At 42.9% G+C, this 22,908-nt stretch overlaps 1 protein-coding gene and 1 non-coding gene across 2 annotated transcripts in view; one reads left to right on the top strand and one right to left on the bottom strand.

Moving 5' to 3' along the window:
- Positions 1-19,142, top strand: part of PIK3C3 (phosphatidylinositol 3-kinase catalytic subunit type 3) — a 147,364-nt gene extending 128,222 nt beyond the window's left edge. Inside the window, exons 24-25 of the mRNA XM_038743980.1 lie at positions 5,242-5,367; positions 18,415-19,142. Of these exons, the coding sequence (XP_038599908.1) occupies positions 5,242-5,367; positions 18,415-18,429 (141 nt within the window). The 3' untranslated portion in view covers positions 18,430-19,142. The remainder of the gene's footprint in view (positions 1-5,241; positions 5,368-18,414) is intronic.
- Positions 19,143-22,428: 3,286 nt separating this feature from the next.
- LOC119926455 lies at positions 22,429-22,566 on the bottom strand. The gene has a single exon (XR_005450328.1). It is a non-coding gene; the product is annotated as a small nucleolar RNA SNORA7 (small nucleolar RNA).
- Between the last annotated feature and the right edge of the window lie 342 nt (positions 22,567-22,908).

Below are 22,908 nucleotides of genomic sequence, written 5' to 3' on the forward strand. Positions count from 1 at the left end.
TTGTACATATCTATTCTATTTATTTTATTTTGTTAGTATGTTTGGTTTTGTTCTCTGTCTCCCCCTTTTAGACTGTGAGCCCACTGTTGGGTAGGGACTGTCTCTATATGTTGCCAATTTGTACTTCCCAAGCGCTTAGTACAGTGCTCTGCACATAGTAAGCGCTCAATAAATACGATTGATGATGATTTCCATGAGGCTCTGAGGATTAGTAAATACCACCGACTGATTGACAGGACCAGAAAGCAAAGCAATGAGACCTGTTAATGAGACCCTTAAAGAACTAACTGGAAATACCTCACCTCACTTAAAGTAGAACATTATTGTGTATTTAAATTGAGAGTCTTGCCATAATGAGCATTGTCACTACATTGTTTCCAGAGACCCAAACTAGCAGAGCAAATATTTGTTCTGATGAGATTTGTATTATCCCCTAGATAGTTGACTTGTTGTGGGCAGGAAACTTGTCTACCGACTCTTATGTTGTACTTTCCCAGGCGCTCAACACAGTTCTCTGCACACAGTAAGCGCTCAGTAAATGTGATTGAGTAATGTCTATCTTCCCCTCTACACTTTCGGTTCATTGTCGGCAGAGTACATATCTACCAATTCTGTTGTTTTGTGCTCTCCCCAGTGCTTAGTACAGTGCCCTTCACACAGTAAGCCCTCAGTAAATACCATTGATGATGATGATGTTGACAAACATGAGATTATTTTTCTGTACATTTTAATATCCGTTCATTTCTCCTATTTGATGCGACCCGGTTCCAGCTCAAAGATTTTTTGATTAGGTCACTTTTCTTCTAATCCACCAGTGTGCATCCAAGTCGACAGAAGCGGTTTCCCATATTTTGATAAGCATGTTATGTTCGAATCAGTATCTTGGCAATAATCAAAGATTTTGAAAGCCACAAAAATTGCCACTTTGTTCTATTTTTGCAACACCTTTGTTCCAAGCTGCTTCATGGTCTGAAACAACTTCAGACTAGAAGAGCTATATTATCATCATGTTCTGGATTTCTAGGGAAAGTCTTTGACGCCACCTAAAACTGATTTCAGGACATGTGATGTAGGGTCCCCTAACTTGGACGTAACTCTGCCTCAAAAAATCAGCAGAAGATGGAGCTGTTCCAATGCACTAAAGAATTGACCATGCCTGGCCTAGCTTGTTTGCCTTTTTATTCATTTTTATTTGACTGAATCAGAACTAGACTCTTTAAACCTTTTTGTTGAGTGTCAAGTTTGTTCAAAGTCATTTAACAAGATAATACTGTATCTTGTAGGAGAATTAAGGAGATGTTTTCAGCCTCTGAATTGATTTTTCTAAGCTTTTAACAAAAAAAAATCTATATATATATTTCAAGAAACTCCAAATTAGCTAAAGATCCATTTTAGACTGACCTGTAAAATTAAATTACATTCAATGTCTGTAACGTCAATAACCATTCCAACCATCACTTTTAGGTTAAGATATAGATGGGTTTTTTTCCCCTTATTACTGTGCCATATAGTAGTAGGGAGCTCAAAGCCTGCTTTTTCCAACACATGCAAGCTTATTTTTGCTCATTTCTTTTATAAAAAATATGTTTTCCTTTTATTCTTTAATTTAGCCAGGAAAGAAGCAGTTTGTTATAATGCAGCTAGAGAAATCAAGTGAACCTAGCAAGGGAATAACGTTTAAATTAAAACTCTTCCTTATAACCTGATGAATCAAAATTGTTTTTGTTGTGATTACCTTTGTGATGAAAGCATTAAGAATTGTGTATGGGGGGAAAAAGAGATTACAAACCAAATCTGAGATGCTAATCTTTTGAGTTAGGCTTGAATGCAGATTGTTGAGCTCGAATTATTTCAATGAAAGGTGCTATTATTTCAGAGGTGCAAAACACAAAAGTACGTGAAGAACCAACTTAATTCTTTTTTGTATTGATGAGTGTATCTTTTTGTATCGATAAATTCCTTCATGATGTAGTATTTTGAAGATATTTGAAGAATGAAGCAAGAAAGTTTGGTTTTAGACATCAAAATAACTCTCTGTTTCTCAAAAAGAATGAACTTAAGCCTAGAGAAGTCGGACTGCTTGTTTTCAGTGACTACCCCTGCACTGTCAGAGGAGGACACTCAAGGATGTGAGGAGATTGTGGTGCTTTGAGGTAAAGGAGAACCTCCAGTGGTTGCCCATCCACCTCTGCATCAAACAGAAACTCCCCAGGCCCATGCTCTATCCACTGTGGCAGCACTTCTCTATAATGATGGTTATGATTAAGTGCTTATTATGTGTCGAGCGTTGTACTAAACACAGGAATAGATAGAAGATGATGAGGTTTCACCTACCGTTTTACAGCTCCCCGCTTCTCCAGACTCGGGAGAGCAGACCTCCTACTGCGAGCAGTTCGTGGCTCCAGAAGCGGCGTGGCTCAGTGGAAAGAGCCCGGGCTCTTGGGTTCGAATCCCGACTCTGCCACTTGTCAGCTGTGTGACTTTGGGCAAGTCACTTCACTTCGCTGTGCCTCAGTCGCCTCATCTGTAAAATGGGGACTGAGTCTGTGAGCCCCACGTGGGGCAACCTGATCACCTTATATCTACCCCAGCGCTTAAAGCAGTGCTTTGCACATAGCAAGCGCTTAACAAATACCGTCATTATTATTATTCAGCGCTTAGAACAGTGTTTTGCACATAGTAAGCGCTTAACAAATGCCATTATTATTATTATAAGTGAAGGCAGGGTCCCAGTTCCGTCTCGCACTTGAGACTCCTCCCTGCCGCTGGCAGGTTTTGCATCTTGTCCTTCCACTGGGACTGTGAGCCCACTGTTGGGTAGGGACTGTCTCTATACGTTGCCAATTTGTACTTCCCAAGCGCTTAGTACGTGCTCTGCACATAGTAAGCGCTCAATAAATACGATTGGTGATGATGATGACTCTCTGCTGCTTGGACTCAGCAGTCAGTCCCCTGCCTCCCTGCTGGCAGCCAAGCCTTCCCCCTGCAAAGCTGACTCTGTGGGCGTCTCCATCTCCATCTCTGGAGACTCCCCCAAAGTCTCCAGAAGTCCCCCAAAGGCAAGCCGTATGGTGGAGGGATCAGGATGGGGCACGCCGTCTGCATCAGGTGTGCTTCCCTCCCCGCTCCCCGGGCATCCGAGAGCACAGCCCCGGTGTAGACCAGAGTACTTCTCGCTGTAGCCCCGCCATAGCTGGAGTGTGGACCATCATCATCATCAGTCGTATTTATTGAGCGCTTACTATGTGCAGAGCACCGTACTAAGCGCTTGGGAAGTACAAATTGGCAACATATAGAGACAGTCCCTACCCAACAGTGGGCTCACAGTCTAAAAGACTGTGGACCAGCTCTGGACCAGCTCGCTTCCGACAAATCTGCCCTTTCAAATGGCTTCCGTCCCTGCTCAGCACCCCCTCGGTTGACACCCATCTTCAGCTCCGACGTCCTAGAGCTCTCTGAGGAAAAAATCTCAAAAATTCCCCCCAGTTAAATGTTTCACTTCCCTCTGCCCTGAGTCTGGTGAATGAGAGGGGCCTGCTGTGTCACCCCCGTGTTCACCTCTCTGGTGCCTGAGGTCTCCACCAATGGCACCTCACTGGGCACTGAGGCCTCCCCCTCTCTGAACTGTGACCCTTTCCCCTGCCTATCATCCTCTCCACATGTGTAAAAATCGGGAGTCCAACAATGTGTCCATCATTGGCAAGAATAGAATCATCATCAATCGTATTTATTGAGTGCTTACTGTGTGCAGAGCACCGTACTAAGCGCTTGGGAAGTACAAGTTGGCAACATATAGAGACAGTCCCTACCCAACAGTGGGCTCACAGTCTAAAAGAATCGTTAAAATAGAATCGTCTAAATAGAATCGTTTTCCATCCCTTGCGTGTCACTTTTCTCCTAATACATAATAAAAATAATAATAATGATGGCATTTATTAAGCGCTTACTATGTGCAAAGCACTGTTCTAAGCGCTGGGGAGGATACAAGGCGATCAGGTTGTCCCACATGGGGCTCACAGTCTTCATCCCCACTTTACAGATGAGGTAACTGAGGCACAGAGAAGTTAAGTGACTTGCCCAAAGTCACACAGCTGACAATTGGCAGAGCCGGGATTTGAACCCATGACCTCTGACTCCAAAGCCCGGGCTCTTTTCCACTGAGCCACGCTGCTTCTCTAATACATCCCAATATCGTATGCCCAAGTTAACTTCTCAGCCTTAGAGATTTTCCAACACACTTTGAAACCTGTTCAGTGCCATAACTGGTAGCCAAACTTTTTTTTTTAACTGTATGGGTAAACCTTCCCCATTTCTCACTATTAAGAAAAAGGACAGATAATTGTTTGTTTTTTAAAAAGTGCTTCCACTCATAAGTCTCTTTGTAACATAAATTGCGTGAATAATGTATAATTGTTTACTATATAGACTCTAAGACTTGAGTAAATTAATTGAGCTTTCTGTGTAACAGAAGCTTCCTTGATATTTGTTGTTTCTTAACTTCAGAGGTTTGATTCATGTTATTTTCCCAGGTTTTCAGATGGTCAGCTTGACATGATTTCGCACTATATCTGTTACAAAAATTAAAGCGTATGTGTGAAGAGTTCCCTTCCTTTCATTCCCTGTGAACTATTCCTTCAGTGCCTAGGCAGTCTATAATTTTACCAGTCCTGTAAATAGTCAACCTTTCTTGTTACACATTAACATAACTGACCACATTTTCATTATATGAGTAATTTATGTAATTTATATAACTTGTATCGTGCGTGTAGTTTTTGTTTCAAAAAATATTTTAATTTAGACTCCTAAGAAAGCACACTCTTAAATAAGAAAAATCACAATTCAAATAAAAGCATCAAAGGCCCTTTGGACCTTTTCCCCCTTTGGCTCTTTTTCTCTCTCCCTTTTTTTTCTTTTTTCCTCGGAAGGACTTAATTGTATTTTGTTGGTTTGGGGGAAATTTTTCACTCCAATAAATATGAAAGCCACCAAAAAAGTAATTGTATACACCAGGTAGGATAAAGAGCATAGAATAAATTGGGCATTATTATCATACAGTAAATTTCATACTCAAAGAAATGGCCTTCATAAGTCATTCAGAACTCTGTTTCTTTTGAGTTATGGGTCATTACCTCAGCATGGAAATAACTTGCTGTATATTATTGCAGTACCGGCATCAGTTTGAGTCTGTCACAGTAAAAATATGTTTGTTTTGTTTTGTTTTTAAAACAAACTATTTTGCAGGTGCAGGATAAATTCCGTCTGGACTTGTCTGATGAAGAAGCGGTGCATTATATGCAGAGCCTGATTGATGAAAGTGTCCATGCTCTCTTTGCCGCAGTGGTGGAACAGATTCACAAATTCGCTCAGGTATGTCATATCACAGCGTGGGTACCTTGTGGACTTCGCTATAGCTCATCCCATTTTTTGAACCCACAAAAGCAAAGCAACCGGTTGTCATAGTTTTCCCTCTCACGCCTTAGTCGAGGGTGACAGTGAAACCTCACATTTGCATCTTTGTGGCCAACCTAATTGAGTTGTATCTACACCAGTTCTTAGAACAGTGTTGACACATAGCGCTCACTTCACAAGTGCCATTGGGAGAGTACAATACAATAGAGTTGGTAGACACATTCCCTGCTCTTAGCCATCAGGGGATACCTTGTCATTTGGGAATGTAATAATTGGAAAGGGAATGGCTCCCTTGCACCTCTGCAATTGGTGTGTTAAGAAATGCAATTTGTTGAGTGTTTACCGTGTGCAGATCTCTGTACTAAGCACCTGGGAGAGAACCATACGACGGAATTGGTAGACATGTTCCCGTCCCAAAAGGAGCTTCCACTGTAAGAGACAAATGCTCTGGCAAAAGCAGTTCTTTGAGAAGCTGCATGTGCCACTCCTGCCAAAAAATGGAATGTGTGTGTGATTGTGCCATTACGTAGATTAAGAGTCCAGAAGATAGCATCTTGTCTAGTTGATAGATCATGGGGCTGGGAGTCAGAAAGACCTGGATTCTAATCCCGATTCTGCCACTTGTCTGCTCTGTGACCTTGGCCAAATCACTTCACTTCTCTGTGCCTCAGTTACCTCAACTTTAAAATGGGGACTACGACTGTGAAGCCCCATGTAGGACAGTGATGGTGTCCAACGTCATTAGCTTCTATCTATCCCAGTGCTTAGAACAGCGCCTGATAAATAGTAAGTGCTTAACAGATACTATTATTATTGTTATTATTACTGTCGTGTGGTCCTTTAGTCAAAGCTGATGCAGAGTTCTGGTGTCATTTGCCTCTGAGTAGCAGGAAAGGTGAATACGTTTCTATCACATTGAAATATCTGTCACATTATTAAGTGATTTTCAGCATCTGGCACCATTTTAACTTTTGTCTCTTGGTCTCGCAGTCCTCCCAAAGCTTCTCATCAAAAAGAGACACCCTTTTCTAGATCTATTGTAGCAAAAGTCCTTTCATCACAGTCGTCTCCCAACTTTCAGCTGTGACAAAATGTAGTTTTAACTTCATCCTTAAAACATTTCTGCTGTCTTACTTGCTTTTGGTCACCTTATTTAAGTTCCCCAGGCAGCAGTTGTTTAGGTAGCCTACTATCATTCATTTACCTCACATTTCCATTCCAGCAAGATTGTGTCAAGGTGAGCTTAACATCAATATTTGTTCCAGGCATTCATTGTTTATGATTCTGTTTTGTTACTCGATGTTGAGTGTGGCCTATAAGTGATGGGAATGAAACTGCTGAAAGCATCACGTATGACTTAGGTGACAAGGCCAGGACCCCAACTGTGTAGAAGATCAGACAACACTTGAGTGCTAAAGAACGTCAGTTTAGTCTGCACATAAACATAAAATTGCCCAAGGAATAACTTCACCCAAATGATAACTAACTTTCTTAGTTATCTTTCTTAGTTATCTTGTCGTCCCCTCTAGACTTCAAGCTCATTGCAGGCAGGGAACGTGTCTGCTAATTCTGTTGTGTCGTATTCTCCCAAGCGCTTAGTAATAATAATAATAATGGTATTTGTTAAGCGCTTACTCCGTGCCAAGCACTGTTCTAAACACTGGGGTAGATACAAGGTAATCAGGTTGTCCCAAGTGAGGCTCACAGTCTTAATCCCCATTTTACAGATGAGGTAACTGAGGTACAGAGAAGTTAAGTGACTTGCCCAAAGGCACACAGGTGATAAGTGGTGGAACCGGGATTAGAACCAACGATCTCGGACTCCCAAGCCATGCTGCGTAGTACAGTACTCTGCACATAAATACCATTGATTGATTGTACATTGTGTTGCCCAGGTAACAGAATTTGGTGAAAGTATTTATTTCCATGTTGTAGACATAAGAGCAACATCGCCTAGTGGAAAGAGCATGGGTCTGGGTGTCCTAGAGCCTGGCCTGCAGTCCCAGCTCTGCCAGTTGCCTGCTGTGTGGCCTTGGGTACATTACTTAGCTTCTCTGTGCCTCAGTTTCCTCAGCTGTAAATGGGGTATTCCATGCCTGTTCTCCATCCCGTGTAGCCAGTGAGCCCCATATGGGTCAGGGACCGTGTCTGACCTGATTAACCTTTATGTACCCCAGCGCTTGGAACAGTGCTTTATGCACAATAAGCGTTTAACAAATACCATAATAATAATCTTAGTTTTGTTTGTATCTAGGGTTTCCCTGGAATAGGCCGATGCATAACTTCAGTTTTCTTCAGGATTATCATCAGACTTTAACTGTGGCCTGATTCTAAAGCATGTCACCATCAATCAGTCAATTAATCGTATTTATTGAGCGCTTACTGTGTGCAGAGCACTGTACTAAGCGCTTGGGAAGTACAAGTTGGCAACATATAGAGACAGTCCCTACCCAACAGTGGGCACCGTCTTCTCCCAAGCTTCTGGGGTGTGTCTTCCAAGGGCAAAATCATCCATGCATAGTAACTCCTGAATAACTGCCTCTGGCAGTCTCCGTGATACGTAGAGCCTCTTAAATTGGAAGAATTTCCTAGAGGAGCTAATTTGTTTATATTAGGTTGTTCTGCCCTCTGTTGCCAGCTTCTAACTGCCCTTAGTTCTTCCATATTTTGTCTTAAGTGTAGCTTTACTCCCTCTGCAAAATGCTTAGCAACACCCTCAGCCTGGTGAGTTGGAAGAGTTTCCCAGAGGATTGGGAGTGTATTCGAAATCCAGCATCCAGATCCCTTGGTCAAGCACTTAGGACAGTGTTCTGCCCACAGTAAGCTCTCAGTAAATATCTTTGATTGTTTGCATCTGCCTGCCTGGCTGTGTCAAATAAATTGAATGTGCAGCCCAGCACAGAGGACCAGCCTGAACTTGTCTACGTATGAAGTTTTGACCAAGGAGCATGGGAAGTAACCCCCACCCAGCTGAACATATAAAGTTTCTAACAGCATTCACACATATAGATATATATCAGTTGGGAAATGTGTTTCCTGAGTACCTCGTTTGCAGGATTGTCTTCAAATCATATGATGTGCATCTCTCAGGAGTAGAGAACATAACCAAGATCTAGATCCCCCTCTAGACTGTAAGCTCTCCATCTAGACTGTAAACTCCGTGTGGGCAGGGAATTTGTCTGCTGCATTGTATTCTCCCAAGAGCTAAGTACAGTGCTCTTGCACAGTAAGAGCTCAGTAAATACTGTTGATTGATTGATTGGTTAAAATCAATCAGCCCACCTTGGGGACAGTTTTATAGTAGGTAGTGTAGACTAGACAATTACAAAGGAAGCAATGGATGTGGTGAGTCAAAAAGTCTGATTCCTTTTTGATGAGGTCTGCCCAGTGAGGGCTGAAAAAAAATTCAAAATGCTAGATTTCAGGCCAGTTAAATTTGTCCTTGGAAGCTTATCAATCAATCAATCATATTTATTGAGCGCTTGCTGTGTGCAGAGCACTGTACTAAGCGCTTGGGAAGTCCAAGTTGGCAACATATAGAGACAGTCCCTACCCAACAGTGGGCTCACAGTCTAAAAGGGGGAGACAGAGAACAAAACCAAACATACTAACAAAATAGAATAGATAGGTACAAGTAAAATCAATCGTATTTATTGAGCACTTACTGTGTGCAGAGCACTGTACTAAGCGCTTAGGAAGTCCAAGTTGGCAACATATAGAGACAGTCCCTACCCAGCAGTGGGCTCACAGTCTAAAAGGGGGAGACAGAGAACAAAACCAAACATACTAACAAAATAAAATAAATAGAATAGATAGGTACAAGTAAAATCAATCAATCAATCAATCGTATTTATTGAGCGCTTACTGTGTGCAGAGCACTGTACTAAGTGCTTGGTTTGTCCCCTCCCAGTCCTCCTCCCCCAGAAAATCCCTGCACCTCTTTCCATCCCCTCTCTCAAAATAAAAAGCTTTCACCTCTGCAGTCATTGAAAAAGTTGAGAACAGGAAATTAGCCTCAGGCTATATTTGCTGATGAGACTAAATTTGTCCACATCAGTGTCTGTCTCCCCCTTTAGATCCTAAGCTCATTATGGGCAGGGAATGTGCCTGTTGTATTGCACTCTCCCAAGCACTTAGTACAGTCTAGACTGTAGGCCCAGTGTGGGCAGGGATCATCTCTGTTGCTGAATTGTACTTTTCAGGTGCTTAGTACAGTGCTCTGCATACAGTAAGTGCTCAATAAGTATTGAATGAATGAATGCTCTTCATGCAGTAAGCACTCAGTAAATGCAATTGACGGACTCTTGGCTTTGACAGGCTTTTCCATTAAAGATTAGTCTTGAAGATTAAAAACCCTCTCCAACCACCCCAAAGCCCTGCTTGGATCACTGCTTGACTGGCTACCTTTCACCCCTACCCTTCTGCTCCTTGGTACTCAACCCAGGGAGAGAAGCCCAGTCCCTGTGCCATCGTGCAGTCCTCAGGCCAAAACCAAAGACTAAGTGGCTCAGTGCCAAGAAGAAAGAAAAAAACAACAAAAAACCCCAAACCTGGAAGAAACCACTTCAAAATTCCCCAAGCCAGAATGGGTGGCCAGTTACTTGTTCTTTTCCCGGTGTCCTGTTCTGGGATTGTTCCACCATCCTTTTTCCCCCCTCATTCCACAAAGGAAGCAGTAAATCTTATCCTTAACTTCCTTATTTTTGAGTGAGCAGGAAATGGTCTATAGAAATATCTATCCAAGCAGCCCTATTACGTTATATTTCAGTGGACCTGGAGGCTACATCCTCAAGAGTCAGATTGGCTCTAAAGGCATCGGGCTGGAAGTCTGGGAATTCCAACTCTGGTTCTTCATTTAACTCATTCCAAGAACTAGGGGCAACTTACCTATCCTCAGCCTATGGACCTGCAAAACAGAGCAGTCAGTTAAACACTTGGGTAGCATCAATTTTGAAGTCATCAAATGAGCATGGAGCTGTCTACTTTGCATCAGTATGAATTCACTGGTAAGTGGGGGAAGGAGCCACCATTCAATAGTAATTGTGGTATTTGTTAAGCCCTTACTGTGTGCTAGGGTGAATTCAAAATCAGCAGGTCCCGCGTGGGACTCACAGTCTAAGTAGGAGGGAGTATCGGGTTTGAATCCCCATTTTGCAGATGAGGGAACTGAGTCACAGAGAAGTTCAATGACTTACTTGCTTAACCCTAGTGTAATTTGGGCAACTGCTCCAGTCCCTGCAACTCTAGTGGCCCCAGTGGATTGGCCCTCCTTGTGAACTGTCCAAGCAGTTCATGGAGTTCCTTTACGTGGCACCTATCTAAGTGGTAGCCAAGTTGCCACTCAAACTGAGGCAGAACTAGTTTGTACCCCTCAATTCCCTACACTCTCTCTTTTGCCTCCGTTCCCTCCTCTCTTCCCCAAGTTCAGCCCAGAGAAACATGGGCATGAAATGTCAATACTGCCTTTTGGGGTTGAAAAGTATAAGAAGGAAAAGAACAAGATGGGGGAAGCCAAGTATACCAAGAAGCCTGGGACAAGTTCTTAATCAGCCATTCAATCAATCAGTGGTATTTCTTGATGCTTACTATGTGCAGAGAGCCCTGTTTACACACTGGGGAAAGTACAGAATAACAGGGTTGGGAGACGTGATCCCTGCCCACAAGGAGCTTGCTTAGTAAAGTGCCTCCAGTGTTTAGTAAAGTGCCTGGCACGTAGTAAGCACTTAACAAATATTATTATTATTATTATTATTATTATTATTATTATTATCATCATCATCATCATCATCATCAGTCGTATTTATTGAGCACTTATTGTGTGCAGAGCACTGTACTAAGCACTTGGGAAGTACAAGTTGGCAACATGTAGAGACAGTCCCTACCCAATAGTGGGCTCACAGTCTAAAAGACTATAATTATTATTATTATTATTATTACAGGGGATTTTAGAGTCTGGGACTAGCTGAACCTTGGGCAAACATGCCAGAGCAGACTCTTTGGGAGACCAGACCCCTAAACTCTTTTCCAAGTCATTTTCTGCCTTTGAGTACCATATAGCTTGATGAAAACTGTAAAGCTGCTGCATTATTTTTAGAAGAGAAGAACTCCTTCAGTATACCTGCCTACTGCAATTTGCCAGAATGGGTCTAAGCAGCCTAGAAGTAGCTCCAGACAAGTAGCAATTATTGATCTAAACTCAGGCATTTCTAGCTCCGGACAAGTAGCAATTATTGATCTAAACTCAGGCATTTCTATACTGGTAGGTCATGAAAGTTGCTTGCTTGGGATCCCTTTCCCCACTGTAGATGGTGCCATCTATATATATGTTTGTACATATTTATTACTCTATTTTACTTGTACATATCTATTCTATTTATTTTATTTTGTTAGTATGTTTGGTTTTGTTCTCTGTCTCCCCCTTTTAGACTGTGAGCCCACTGTTGGGTAGGGACTGTCTCTGATGTTGCCAATTTGTACTTCCCAAGCGCTTAGTACAGTGCTCTGCACACAGTAAGCGCTCAATAAATACGATTGATAATGATGATGATGATACTTCCTGTCTCACAAGCCCATCACCCTGCTGTTATCTTCAGCTCCTCTCTCTCATGCAACCCACATATTCAGTCCACTAGTAAATCCTGTCGGTCCCACCTTCACAGCATTGCTAAAATCTGCCCTTTCCCCCCCATCCAAACTGTTACCCTGGTAATACAATCACTTATCCTCTCCCACCTGATTACTGTATCATCCTCCTTATTGACCTCCCAGCCTCCTATCGCTCTCCACTCCAGTCCACACTGCATTCTGCTGCCTGGATCATTTTTCTAAAAAACGTTCAGAGCACGTTTCCCCACTCCTCAAGAAACTTCAGCGGTTGCCCATCCACTTCCACATCAAACTAAAACCCCTGACCATTGGCTTTAAAGTATTCACTCAACATGCCGCCTCCTACCTCACCTCACTACTGCCCTACTGCTTTTACTCTTCAAATGCTAATCCACAGCGTGGCTCAGTGGAAAGAGCCCGGGCTTTGTCGTCAGAGGTCATGGGTTCAGATCCCGACTCTGCCACTTGTCAGCTGTGTGACTTTGGGTAAGTCACTTCACTTCTCTGGGCCTCAGTTCCCTCATCTGTAAAATGGGGATGAAGACTGTGAGCCCCCCCGTGGGACAACCTGATCACCTTGTTAACCTCCCCAGCGCTTAGAACAGTGCTTTGCACATAGTAAGCGCTTAATAAATGCTAACATTATTATTATTATTATTAATCCTGTCACTGTGCCTCAATCTCGCCTATCTCGCCGCTGACCCCTAACCCACGTACTGCCTCTGGCCTGGAATTCCCTCCTTCCTCAAAACCTACAGACAATTCCTTTTTCCCCCTCCAAAGCCTACTGACTGCACATCTCCTCCAAGAGGCCTTCCCTGACTAAGCCCCCTTTTCCTCTTCTCCCACTCTTTCCCTTTATTCATCCCCCCTCCCAGCACCTATGTACATATCTGTAATTTATTTATTTATATATCTCCTCCAAGAGGCCTTCCCTGACTAAGCCCCCTTTTCCTCTTCTCCCACTCTTTCCCTTTATTCATCCCCCCTCCCAGCACCTATGTACATAGCTGTAATTTATTTATATTATGTCTGCCTCCTCTCTAGACAGCTCATTGCAGGCAGGGAATATGTCTGTTTTTTGTTATTTTGTACTCTCCAAGCACATAGAACGGTGCTCTGCACACAGTAAATGTTCAATAAATATGATTAAATGAATGATGAGCCCACTGTTGGGTAGGGACTGTCTCTATATGTTGCCAACTTGTACTTCCCAAGCGCTTAGTACAGTGCTCTGCACACAGTAAGCGCTCAATAAATATGATTGATTGATTGATGTATTGCCGCACCATGTTATACTGTACGGGAGTGTGCCCAAGTGAGTTGCAGGGGTACTGGATAGAGAAATGGTTTAACCATAAATTTCTTCCTCCTCTGTCGTTGCCTTTTTCTTCTTACCTCCTTCCCCTCCCCACAGCACCTGTATATATGTATATATGTTTGTACGTATTTATTACTCTATTTTATTTGTACATATTTATTCTATTTATTTTATTTTGTTAACGTTTTGTTTTTGTTGTCTGTCTCCCCTTTCTAGACTGTGAGCCCGCTGTAGGGTAGGGACCGTCTCTATGTGTTGCCAACTTGTACTTCCCAAGCGCTTAGTAGAGTGCTCTGCATACAGTAAGCGCTCAATAAATACAATTGAATGAATGAATGAATGAATAGCTGTACTTCCCAAGCGCTTAGTAGAGTGCTCTGCATGCAGTAAGCACTCAATAAATACAATTGAATGAATGAATGAATGAATAGCTGATCTGAAGCCAGCCAAAGGAATCAGTAGAAACAAAATTTTAAGAATATTTCTGGAACAAAATGCTTCACAGGCATTATTGAAACATATTCGACTCTCTGGCCAAATAATTCACTTCTAGATCTATTAAGTAATCATATATCTGGACTTACTGCCTATGTATAGCCAAGTGATTTTTTTTTCATTAATATCTATGTAACACACGAGGTTGTACAAAATTAATTTGGAACAGTGAACCCATAAATCATTTTAGTTAACATTTGTTATTTTCCTGCCTGAAGATTGTCTTCTGAGTTTTGCCAGTGTCATACACTGGTTTTACCAGCCAATATTTATTAATATATTTATCATAACAGCCTGGGCATTTCCCTCCCACCCATTCCATGTCCCCCAATTCCCATCACCTAAAAACCAAGAGGAATCAGAGGAAGAAATGGGTCACCAGAAGCAGTTAACACCACATGAATTTGCAATAATGTGTTCATCTGGCACATTGGCCAAAATCAATTGTGAGTTTCATTTGCCCATCTGCACAGCTTTGGTGCAGTGCAATCAGTCTTGCAGTTAAAATAGCAATTAAAAACGACTATTTTTAAACAGTTAGGCACTTGTTACATGACAAATGTGTTTAAACCTTATGGTTAGTTTATTATTGGGCCAGCAGTGATAGGCAGAATGTCCTCTAATGTTTAACTAGAGCCTTCAGTAGTGTGTTTGGATAATTTACGGTTTATAATCAATCCATATACACTGTATTTCCCTTATCTCTTCCAAAAGAGATTTGCAAACACTCATATGTAATTATTAGTGGGTGTTTCACCTGTTTAGATAATATTTTTAATAAGATCAGTTATAGTAACCATTGTGTTCCAGTTCCTTCTGCATCTGGCATTATCCTATTTGAACAAAGAGCACAGTACCAAAACAGATGTTTTTGAGATTAATTGAGCTACTGAATGTTTTTGCAGTGTTTTCTGTAACTGGAGATAGTTAATCCATCGGCTAGAAATCATCAGGGATTGTCTCTGTTGTTGAATTGTACTTTCCAAGCATTTAGTACAGTGCTCTGCATGCAGTAAGCACTCAATAAATACGATTGAATGAGTGAATGAGTCAAAACATTGTTTGTGTATCCCATCTCAAGCACCCCTCAGTTTGTCACATTTTAGTAATTATTGGGATATTTGTTTTTTCGGACTTGTTGGATCAGTGCTGAACTTTTCTCTGAAGAGCATGGGTATCTATAAAGGAAATGCTTCCTTTTGTGTGTGGTTTAGGGAATCTTCCTGTGGGACTGGTTAAGTTCAAAAATGATATTGGTGGCATATTTGAAGGAAATTCTGCTCTTTTAATGGTATTTAAGTGATTTATATGCCCTGCCATCATATGGAGGGCTGGGATAGATACAAGCAAATCAAGTTGGACACAGCCCATGTGTCCCACATGGGGCTCACAGTCTTAATCAGGAAGTCAGAGCTCATGGGTTCTAATCCCTGCTCTGCCACTTGCCTGCTTTTTGTGACCTTGGGCAAGTCACTTAACTTCTCTGTGCCTCGGTTACCTCATCTGCAAAATGGGGAGTGAGACTGTGAGCCCCAAGTGGGACAGGGACTGTGTCCAACCCAATAATGCTTGTATCCACCCCAGTGCTTATTACCATTCCTGGTGCATAGTAAGCACTTAGAAAATTATTATTATTATTATTATTGTTAACTTCCATTTTACAGTTGAGATCACTGAAGCACAGATGAGTTAAGTGACTTGTCCAAAGTCACACAGCAGACAAGTGGTGGTGCCGGAATTAGAACCCAGGTCCTCTTACTCCCCTGCCTGGGCTCTATCCCTTAGGTCAAATTCTTGAAATTTAAACAAATAAATCCATATTATGTAGCATTTATCTGCAGTGTGAAATGCAGTGATCGAATCGATATGATTCACTTGACAAAATCTGGATATTTTAAGGATTGGAGATTTAAAACCCGAGAGAGCCAGGTCAACTTCTCATGTTTCTAAAACACATTCTGCCTCGTCCTGAATTATATTAAGCCTTTTATCTAAGATTGTATTAAAGGAGTGCTTTACTATCTAGTGCATTAATTCAGCCATGGCTTCAGTTAGTTTTCAGAAGAAATGCTGCTGGATTCCTAACCAACCAACCCCAAAAGCATCAGGGAATGACCAGTTCAGGAGAAGTTGAAGGGAAAGTTAGCCGACGAAGGCATTCTTTGGCCAAATCTGTCACCGTCTCTTCTGCCTCTCCATGCCAAGCTTCCTTGGATCAGCTCTCTCTGGCTCCCTCTCCTAGTCTCTCCTTGAACGAGTTGTCTACACGCGCTGCCTAGAATTCCTCAACAACAACTCTCTCCTCGACCCCCTCCAGTCTGGCTTCCGTCCCCTTCATTCCACGGAAACTGTGCTCTCAAAGGTCACCAATGACCTCCTGCTTGCCAAATCCAACGGCTCATACTCTGTCCTAATCCTCCTCGACCTCTCAGCTGCCTTTGACACTGTGGACCACCCCCTTCTCCTCAACACGTTATCTGACCTTGGCTTCACAGACTCCGTCCTCTCCTGGTTCTCCTCTTATCTCTCTGGTCGTTCCTTCTCAGTCTCTTTTGCAGGCTCCTCCTCCCCCTCCCATCCTCTTACTGTGGGGGTTCCCCAAGGTTCAGTGCTTGGTCCCCTTCTGTTCTCAATCTACACTCACTCCCTTGGTGACCTCATTCGCTCCCACGGCTTCAACTATCATCTCTACGCTGATGACACCCAGATCTACATCTCTGCCCCTGCTCTCTCCCCCTCCCTCCAGGCTCGCATCTCCTCCTGCCTTCAGGACATCTCCATCTGGATGTCCGCCCGCCACCTAAAGCTCAACATGTCGAAGACTGAGCTCCTTGTCTTCCCTCCCAAACCTTGTCCTCTCCCTGACTTTCCCATCTCTGTTGACGGCACTACCATCCTTCCCGTCTCACAAGCCCGCAACCTTGGTGTCATCCTCGACTCCGCTCTCTCATTCACCCCTCACATCCAAGCCGTCACCAAAACCTGCCAGTCTCAGCTCCGCAACATTGCCAAGATCCGCCCTTTCCTCTCCATCCAAACCGCTACCCTGCTAATTCAAGCTCTCATCCTATCCCGTCTGGACTACTGCACTAGCCTTCTCTCTGATCTCCCATCCTCGTGTCTCTCTCCACTTCAATCCATACTTCATGCTGCTGCCCGGATTATCTTTGTCCAGAAACGCTCTGGACATATTACTCCCCTCCTCAAAAACCTCCAATGGCTACCGATCAATCTGCGCATCAAGCAGAAACTCCTCACCCTGGGCTTCAAGGCTGTCCATCACCTCGCCCCCTCCTACCTCACCTCCTTTCTCTCCTTCTACTGCCCAGCCCGCACCCTCCGCTCCTCCACCACTAATCTCCTCACTGTACCTCGCTCTCGCCTGTCCCGCCATCGACCCCCGGCCCACGTCATCCCCCGGGCCTGGAATGCCCTCCCTCTGCCCATCCGCCAAGCTAGCTCTCTTCCTCCCTTCAAGGCCCTACTGAGAGCTCACCTCCTCCAGGAGGCCTTCCCAGACTGAGCCCCTTCTTTCCTCTCCCCCTCGTCCCCCTCTCCATCCCCCCGTCTTACCTCCTTCCCTTCCCCACAGCACCTGTATATATGTATATATGGTTGTACATATTTATTACTCTATTTATTTATTTATTTATTTATTTTACTTGTACATTTCTATCCTACTTATTTTATTTTGTTGGTATGTTTGGTTCTGTTCTCTGTCTCCCCCTTTTAGACTGTGAGCCCACTGTTGGGTAGGGACTGTCTCTATGTGATGCCAATCTGTACTTCCCAAGCGCTTAGTACAGTGCTCTGCACATAGTAAGCGCTCAATAAATACGATTGATTGATTGATTGATTTCCCAGGATCCTTACACCAGGTGTTGGAATTAGGAAAATAGTATTTTCTCTTACTGTCATCATTATTGTAATTACAAATCTGACTACTGCTGGGGATGGGGAGAGGTTGTTTTTGCCCTCCAACTCTCACAAGGGTATTGTAGGACCTTTGGATACTCTGATGATAGGATAAGGCCAAATAAGTTGCCACTGGAAATTCTCAAAGGTAACAAGATGCCATTGTTTTGTTTGAGACATGAAGTAAAAGCAAATAGTTCCTTGGAAACATTTCCTTGTTGTTTAGCTCAAAGGCAAAATCCAAACTAAAACCCTGTAACTGATGAGTCTTCTCTCCCAAAATGTAAAGTGAAGTTAGTTCAGATTCATTTAATATTAATTGGTGCTTTTAGACCACAGTGTACGTTATTTAATGGGAGCTGGAAATTCCAGTTACAGCTTTCCTCCTGCAAATGCTCTTGTTGGTAACGTCTCCCTGTACCCTCTCATTTAATATGGAATTTTAATTGTCTTTGACCATGGATAAATAATTTGTCGAATTAAAAATGTTAAGTTGGCTCAGAAGTCTTTGTCAGTGGCAGAAACGAAAATCCAAAGTGATATGTTTTGCTAAGGAGCAGGTAGTTCTTCTGCCTCGATGCATTTTCCAGAACAGAAAAATTGACAGCCAGGAGTCTTGTGAACTGTTCAAGGTAATGTCTCTTCTTTGTTACTTTTAATCTCTCTAGTACTGGAGAAAATGAAGCTGCAAGAAATGCCTCTTGAGAAACAACCAGGATAACAGCTCGAGAAAGAGAGTATTTCATCTTTGGAGAGTAGTGTCCCCTCTGCATCAAGTGCTTCCTGGAACACCATTGTCCTGCAGACACTTGTGAGGATTTTGTTTCAAAATATTGTATATATTTATTTTCTACTATATATTGTTAATGGGATGTGAAAGTAAACGAGGGACTTGCTCCGTTGCCATTTAAGTTGCAGGAGATTCCCTGAAGAGTTATTTACCTGCCACTTAAATGAGAAAGCTTTTTACTCCAGGGATTCAGAAACCTATGCCCACTCATGTCCTTAGTGCCATACCTGGTCACAAATACCTGTGATCATCAGAAGATACTTCTCTTTTGTTTAAGGAACTGTATTGCAGAGCCTTGAAGAAAACAAGTTTCTTTGGAATTCTCCATCAACACCTAAAATAAAAGTTTCCCATTTCACATATGGCCATTTCCCAGGTTGGGAAAGGGTTTCATTGGAAAAAGGCACTAATTTCCTCTCTACTTAGAAAGGGGTATTTTAATAAATACAGATCCCAGGTCAGGCGACGTGTGTATGTAAAGTGGGATTGAGAAGTACAATTAGATGACTAGCTAGTCAAAAGGTAGTGAGAGGGTAGCTATCACTCCCAAGGGATTTTCTGCATAACCTGTAAACATGGATTCTAATAAATCATCCACGGATACAAGCTTGATCTCTGTGAGCCTTTGTAAAATCATCTTTCTCACTTAGTATGCAACAGAACCCCATGTCCTGTCTGAGTTTGACCTCCTTCACCCATTCCTCTGCTCTTCTTTAATGCTAGAATTCACTGTGCTCCATTGTGCCTCAAACTCCATACTTGTGAAAATGAAATCAGAGAGGCCTGATTTCTAATGATAATAATAATAATAATAGTAATGATGGTGGTATTTGTTAAGCGCTTACTATGTGTCAAGCACTGATTTAAGCACTGGAGTAGATACAAGATAATCAGGTTGTCCCACATGGGGCTCACAGTCTTGATCCCCATTTTAGAAATGAGAGAACTGAGGTACAGAGAAGTTAAGTCATTTGCCCAAGGTCACACAGCAGACAAATGATGGAGCCAGGATTAGAACCCATGGCCTCTGACTCCCAAAATTGAGTTCTTTCCACTAAGCCATGCATGATGCACTTAGTTAATAATGATGATGATGATGGTATTAGGTGCTTACTGTGTGCCAAGCACTCTACTAAGTGTTGGGGTGGATACAAGCAAGTCAGTCCCTATAGCCCCGCATGGGACAACCTGATTATCCTGTATCAGCCCCGGTGCTTAGAACAGTGCTTGGCATACAGTAAATGCTTAAATACCATAATTATTATTATTATTATTACTCTCCCAAGCACTTAGTAAGCACTCAATAAATACCATTGAATGGATAAATGCAAGTGAAGAGTCACTTTGAAAGCAAGAGTTGAAGAACTTCAAGTGGCCTCTTCTTGCCCTTTGAAACATTGTAAGCTCCTTGAGGGAAAGAAACATATCTTGTCCTTCCTTTGCAGTTACTTATGTAATGCCCTGCATAAAATGGGTACAAGTAATTAACCTTGATAGCATGCCCATCACACTATTATTATTACTATCAACAAATGTGGTGTAGCTAGTACCATTTTTTATGGTACTTGTCAAGTGCTTACTGTGTGTCTGGCACTGTACTAAGTACTGGGGTAGATACAAGATAGGTTGGACATAGTCCATGTCCCATGTGGGGCTCACAGTCTTAATCTCCATTTTACAGATGAGGTAAGTAAGGCATAGAGAAGTTGAATTACTTGCGTAAGGTCACAAACAGCAAGCAAGTGGCAGAGCTGGGTTTATAACCCAGATCCTCTGTTCGCTTTTCATTAGGCCATGCTGCTTCTCTAGCACTCTACCAGAGAATATTCAAAAACCATGTAAATTAAAAACAAAAGGAGCATACAGTCTTGTGGGGGAATCACATCCAGAAAAACAACTTTAAAAAATCCAAACTAACCCTGACTCTCCCCGGTCCTCAGCTCCAATGGAGGAGCGGGCTGAGGCTCTGTCATGGCGGGCGGTGCTTCCAGACAGGCTGCCTGAGGATCCAATTCCATCAGTCATTTATGGACCACAGACAGGATCCGTGACTTTATCCCCAGTACTGAAGAGAAGAACAACCTACGGCTTAGTGGATAGAGCACGGGCCTTGGGAGTCAGAAGGACCTGGGTCCTAATCCCGGGTCACACACGTTTGCTGTGTGACCTAGGGCAAGTCGCTTCACTTCTCTGGGCCTCAGTTCTCACCTGGAAAATGGGGATTGACTGTTGAGTCCCATGTGGGACAGGGACGGAGTCCAACCCGATTACCTTGTAACAATAACTGTGGTATTTGTAAAGCACTCACTGTGTGCCAGGCAGTGTACGAAGCGCTGGGGTGGATACAGGCAAATCAGGTTGGACACAGTCCCTGCCCTACGTGGGGCTCACAGTCTCAGTCCGGCTCACAATGTCAATCCCCATTTGACAGATGAGGGAACTGAGGCACAGACGAATGACAGGACTTGCCCAAAGTCCCACAGCTGACAAGTGGCAGAGCCTGGATTAGAACCCATGACTCACAGGCCCGGGCTCCATCCACTATGCCATGCTGCTTCTCTAATATTATTATTATGTGATGAGATGCTTGACTAATGTGGATTAGCAAAACATACAGTCTTAACACATACAGAGAAACTTCATGTATTCAGACTCTGTTGTTTCCTCACATGGGAAGCACACTTTAAAGAAGGAAGTGTTTGATATATGGTAAGGCTAATAATTGTGGTATTCGTTAAGAACTTACTATGGGCTAGGCACTGTACTAAGCACTGCGGTGGATACAAGCAAATCAGATTGGAAACAGTCCCTATCAATCAATCAATCAATCGTATTTATTGAGCGCTTACTATGTGCAGAGCACTGTACTAAGCGCTTGGGAAGTACAAATTGGCAACACATAGAGACAGTCCCTACCCATCAGTGGGCTCACAGTCTGAAAGGGGGAGACAGAGAACAGAACCAAACATACCAACAAAATAAAATAAATAGGATAGAAATGTACAAGTAAAATAAATAGAGTAATAAATATGTACAACCATATATACATATATACAGGTGCTGTGGGGAAGGGAAGGAGGTAAGATGGGGGGATGGAGAGGGGGACGAGGGGGAGAGGAAAGAAGGGGCTCAGTCTGGGAAGGCTCATAGAAGCAACGTAGCTCAGTGGAAAGAGCATGGGCTTTTCTGTGCCTCAGTTACCTCATCTGTAAAATGGGGATGAAGACTGTGAGCCCCACAGGGCCATGGACTGTGTCCAGTCTGATTAGCTTAGTACAGTGCCTGGCACGTAGTAAGCACTGAGCAAATCTCGGCTTTGTCCCTTGTTAACTCTGACTTTCGCAAGTCACTTGTCTGTGCCTGTTACCTCATCTGTAAAATGGGGATTATGACTGTGAGCCCCACGTGGGACAACCTGATTACTTTGAATCTCCCCCAGCTCTTAGAACAGCGCTTGGCACACGGTAAGCGCTTAACAAATACCATCATTATTATTTTACTGATGAGGTAACTGAGGCCCAGAGGAAGTGAAATAACTTGCCCAAGGTCACACAGCAGACAAGTGGCAGAGCTTGGTCTGCGTATAAATAGACAACCAATTGTAATTGCTGTCTTTGGGAGTTGATGCTTTTCTGTAGAAATAATGACTAATGAAATAACCACTTTGGTGTAACGATGGTCTTGTCTTATGCTGTCAAGTCGTCTCTCATAGCGATGCCGTGGACACATCTCTCCCACAGAATGCACAACCTCCATCTGCAATCATTCTGGTGGTGTTTCCATATAGTTTTCTTGGTAAAAATACATAAGTGGCTTACCATTGCCTCCGTCCACGCAGCCTCCATCCTCGACTCTTTCCCATGCTGCTGCTGCCCAGCACAGGTGAGTTTTGACTTGTAGCAGATTGTCTGCCACTCGCTAACCACCGCCCAAGCTAGAAATGGAATGGGTATGCCTCTGCTTGACTTTCCCTCCCATAATCGAGACTGGTAGGGTACGGGAAACTCCCCAGGTATGATCCTGAAAGGGGCATAATGATGGTATTCTTAGAAATTGTGGGTTTTCTAAATGAAATAGTTGGGGACTTTTTCAGACGGCGATTAGATTACCCCCTCTCTGTGCCGGAAGCTTGTCCTTTTATTAAAATCACAAATAGCAACAAAATGAAACTCGCAGTGTTAAATGTATCATCTTAATGGTTGAATCCAGGCTTAATCCCAGGCCGTCAGTGGATATAAAATATAGGTGTTATTACAGAGTATCCATAGTCTAGAGGGACTCATTGAGAACATAGATTGCAGGTGAATAGTTTTTCAATAAAGGGATCTTTGTAACCTATTCAGTTGATGTGGCACTTCTTATCGTATTGCTG

Source organism: Tachyglossus aculeatus, chromosome 3, assembly GCF_015852505.1.
Source record: "Tachyglossus aculeatus isolate mTacAcu1 chromosome 3, mTacAcu1.pri, whole genome shotgun sequence".
NCBI classification, from domain to species: domain Eukaryota; kingdom Metazoa; phylum Chordata; class Mammalia; order Monotremata; family Tachyglossidae; genus Tachyglossus; species Tachyglossus aculeatus.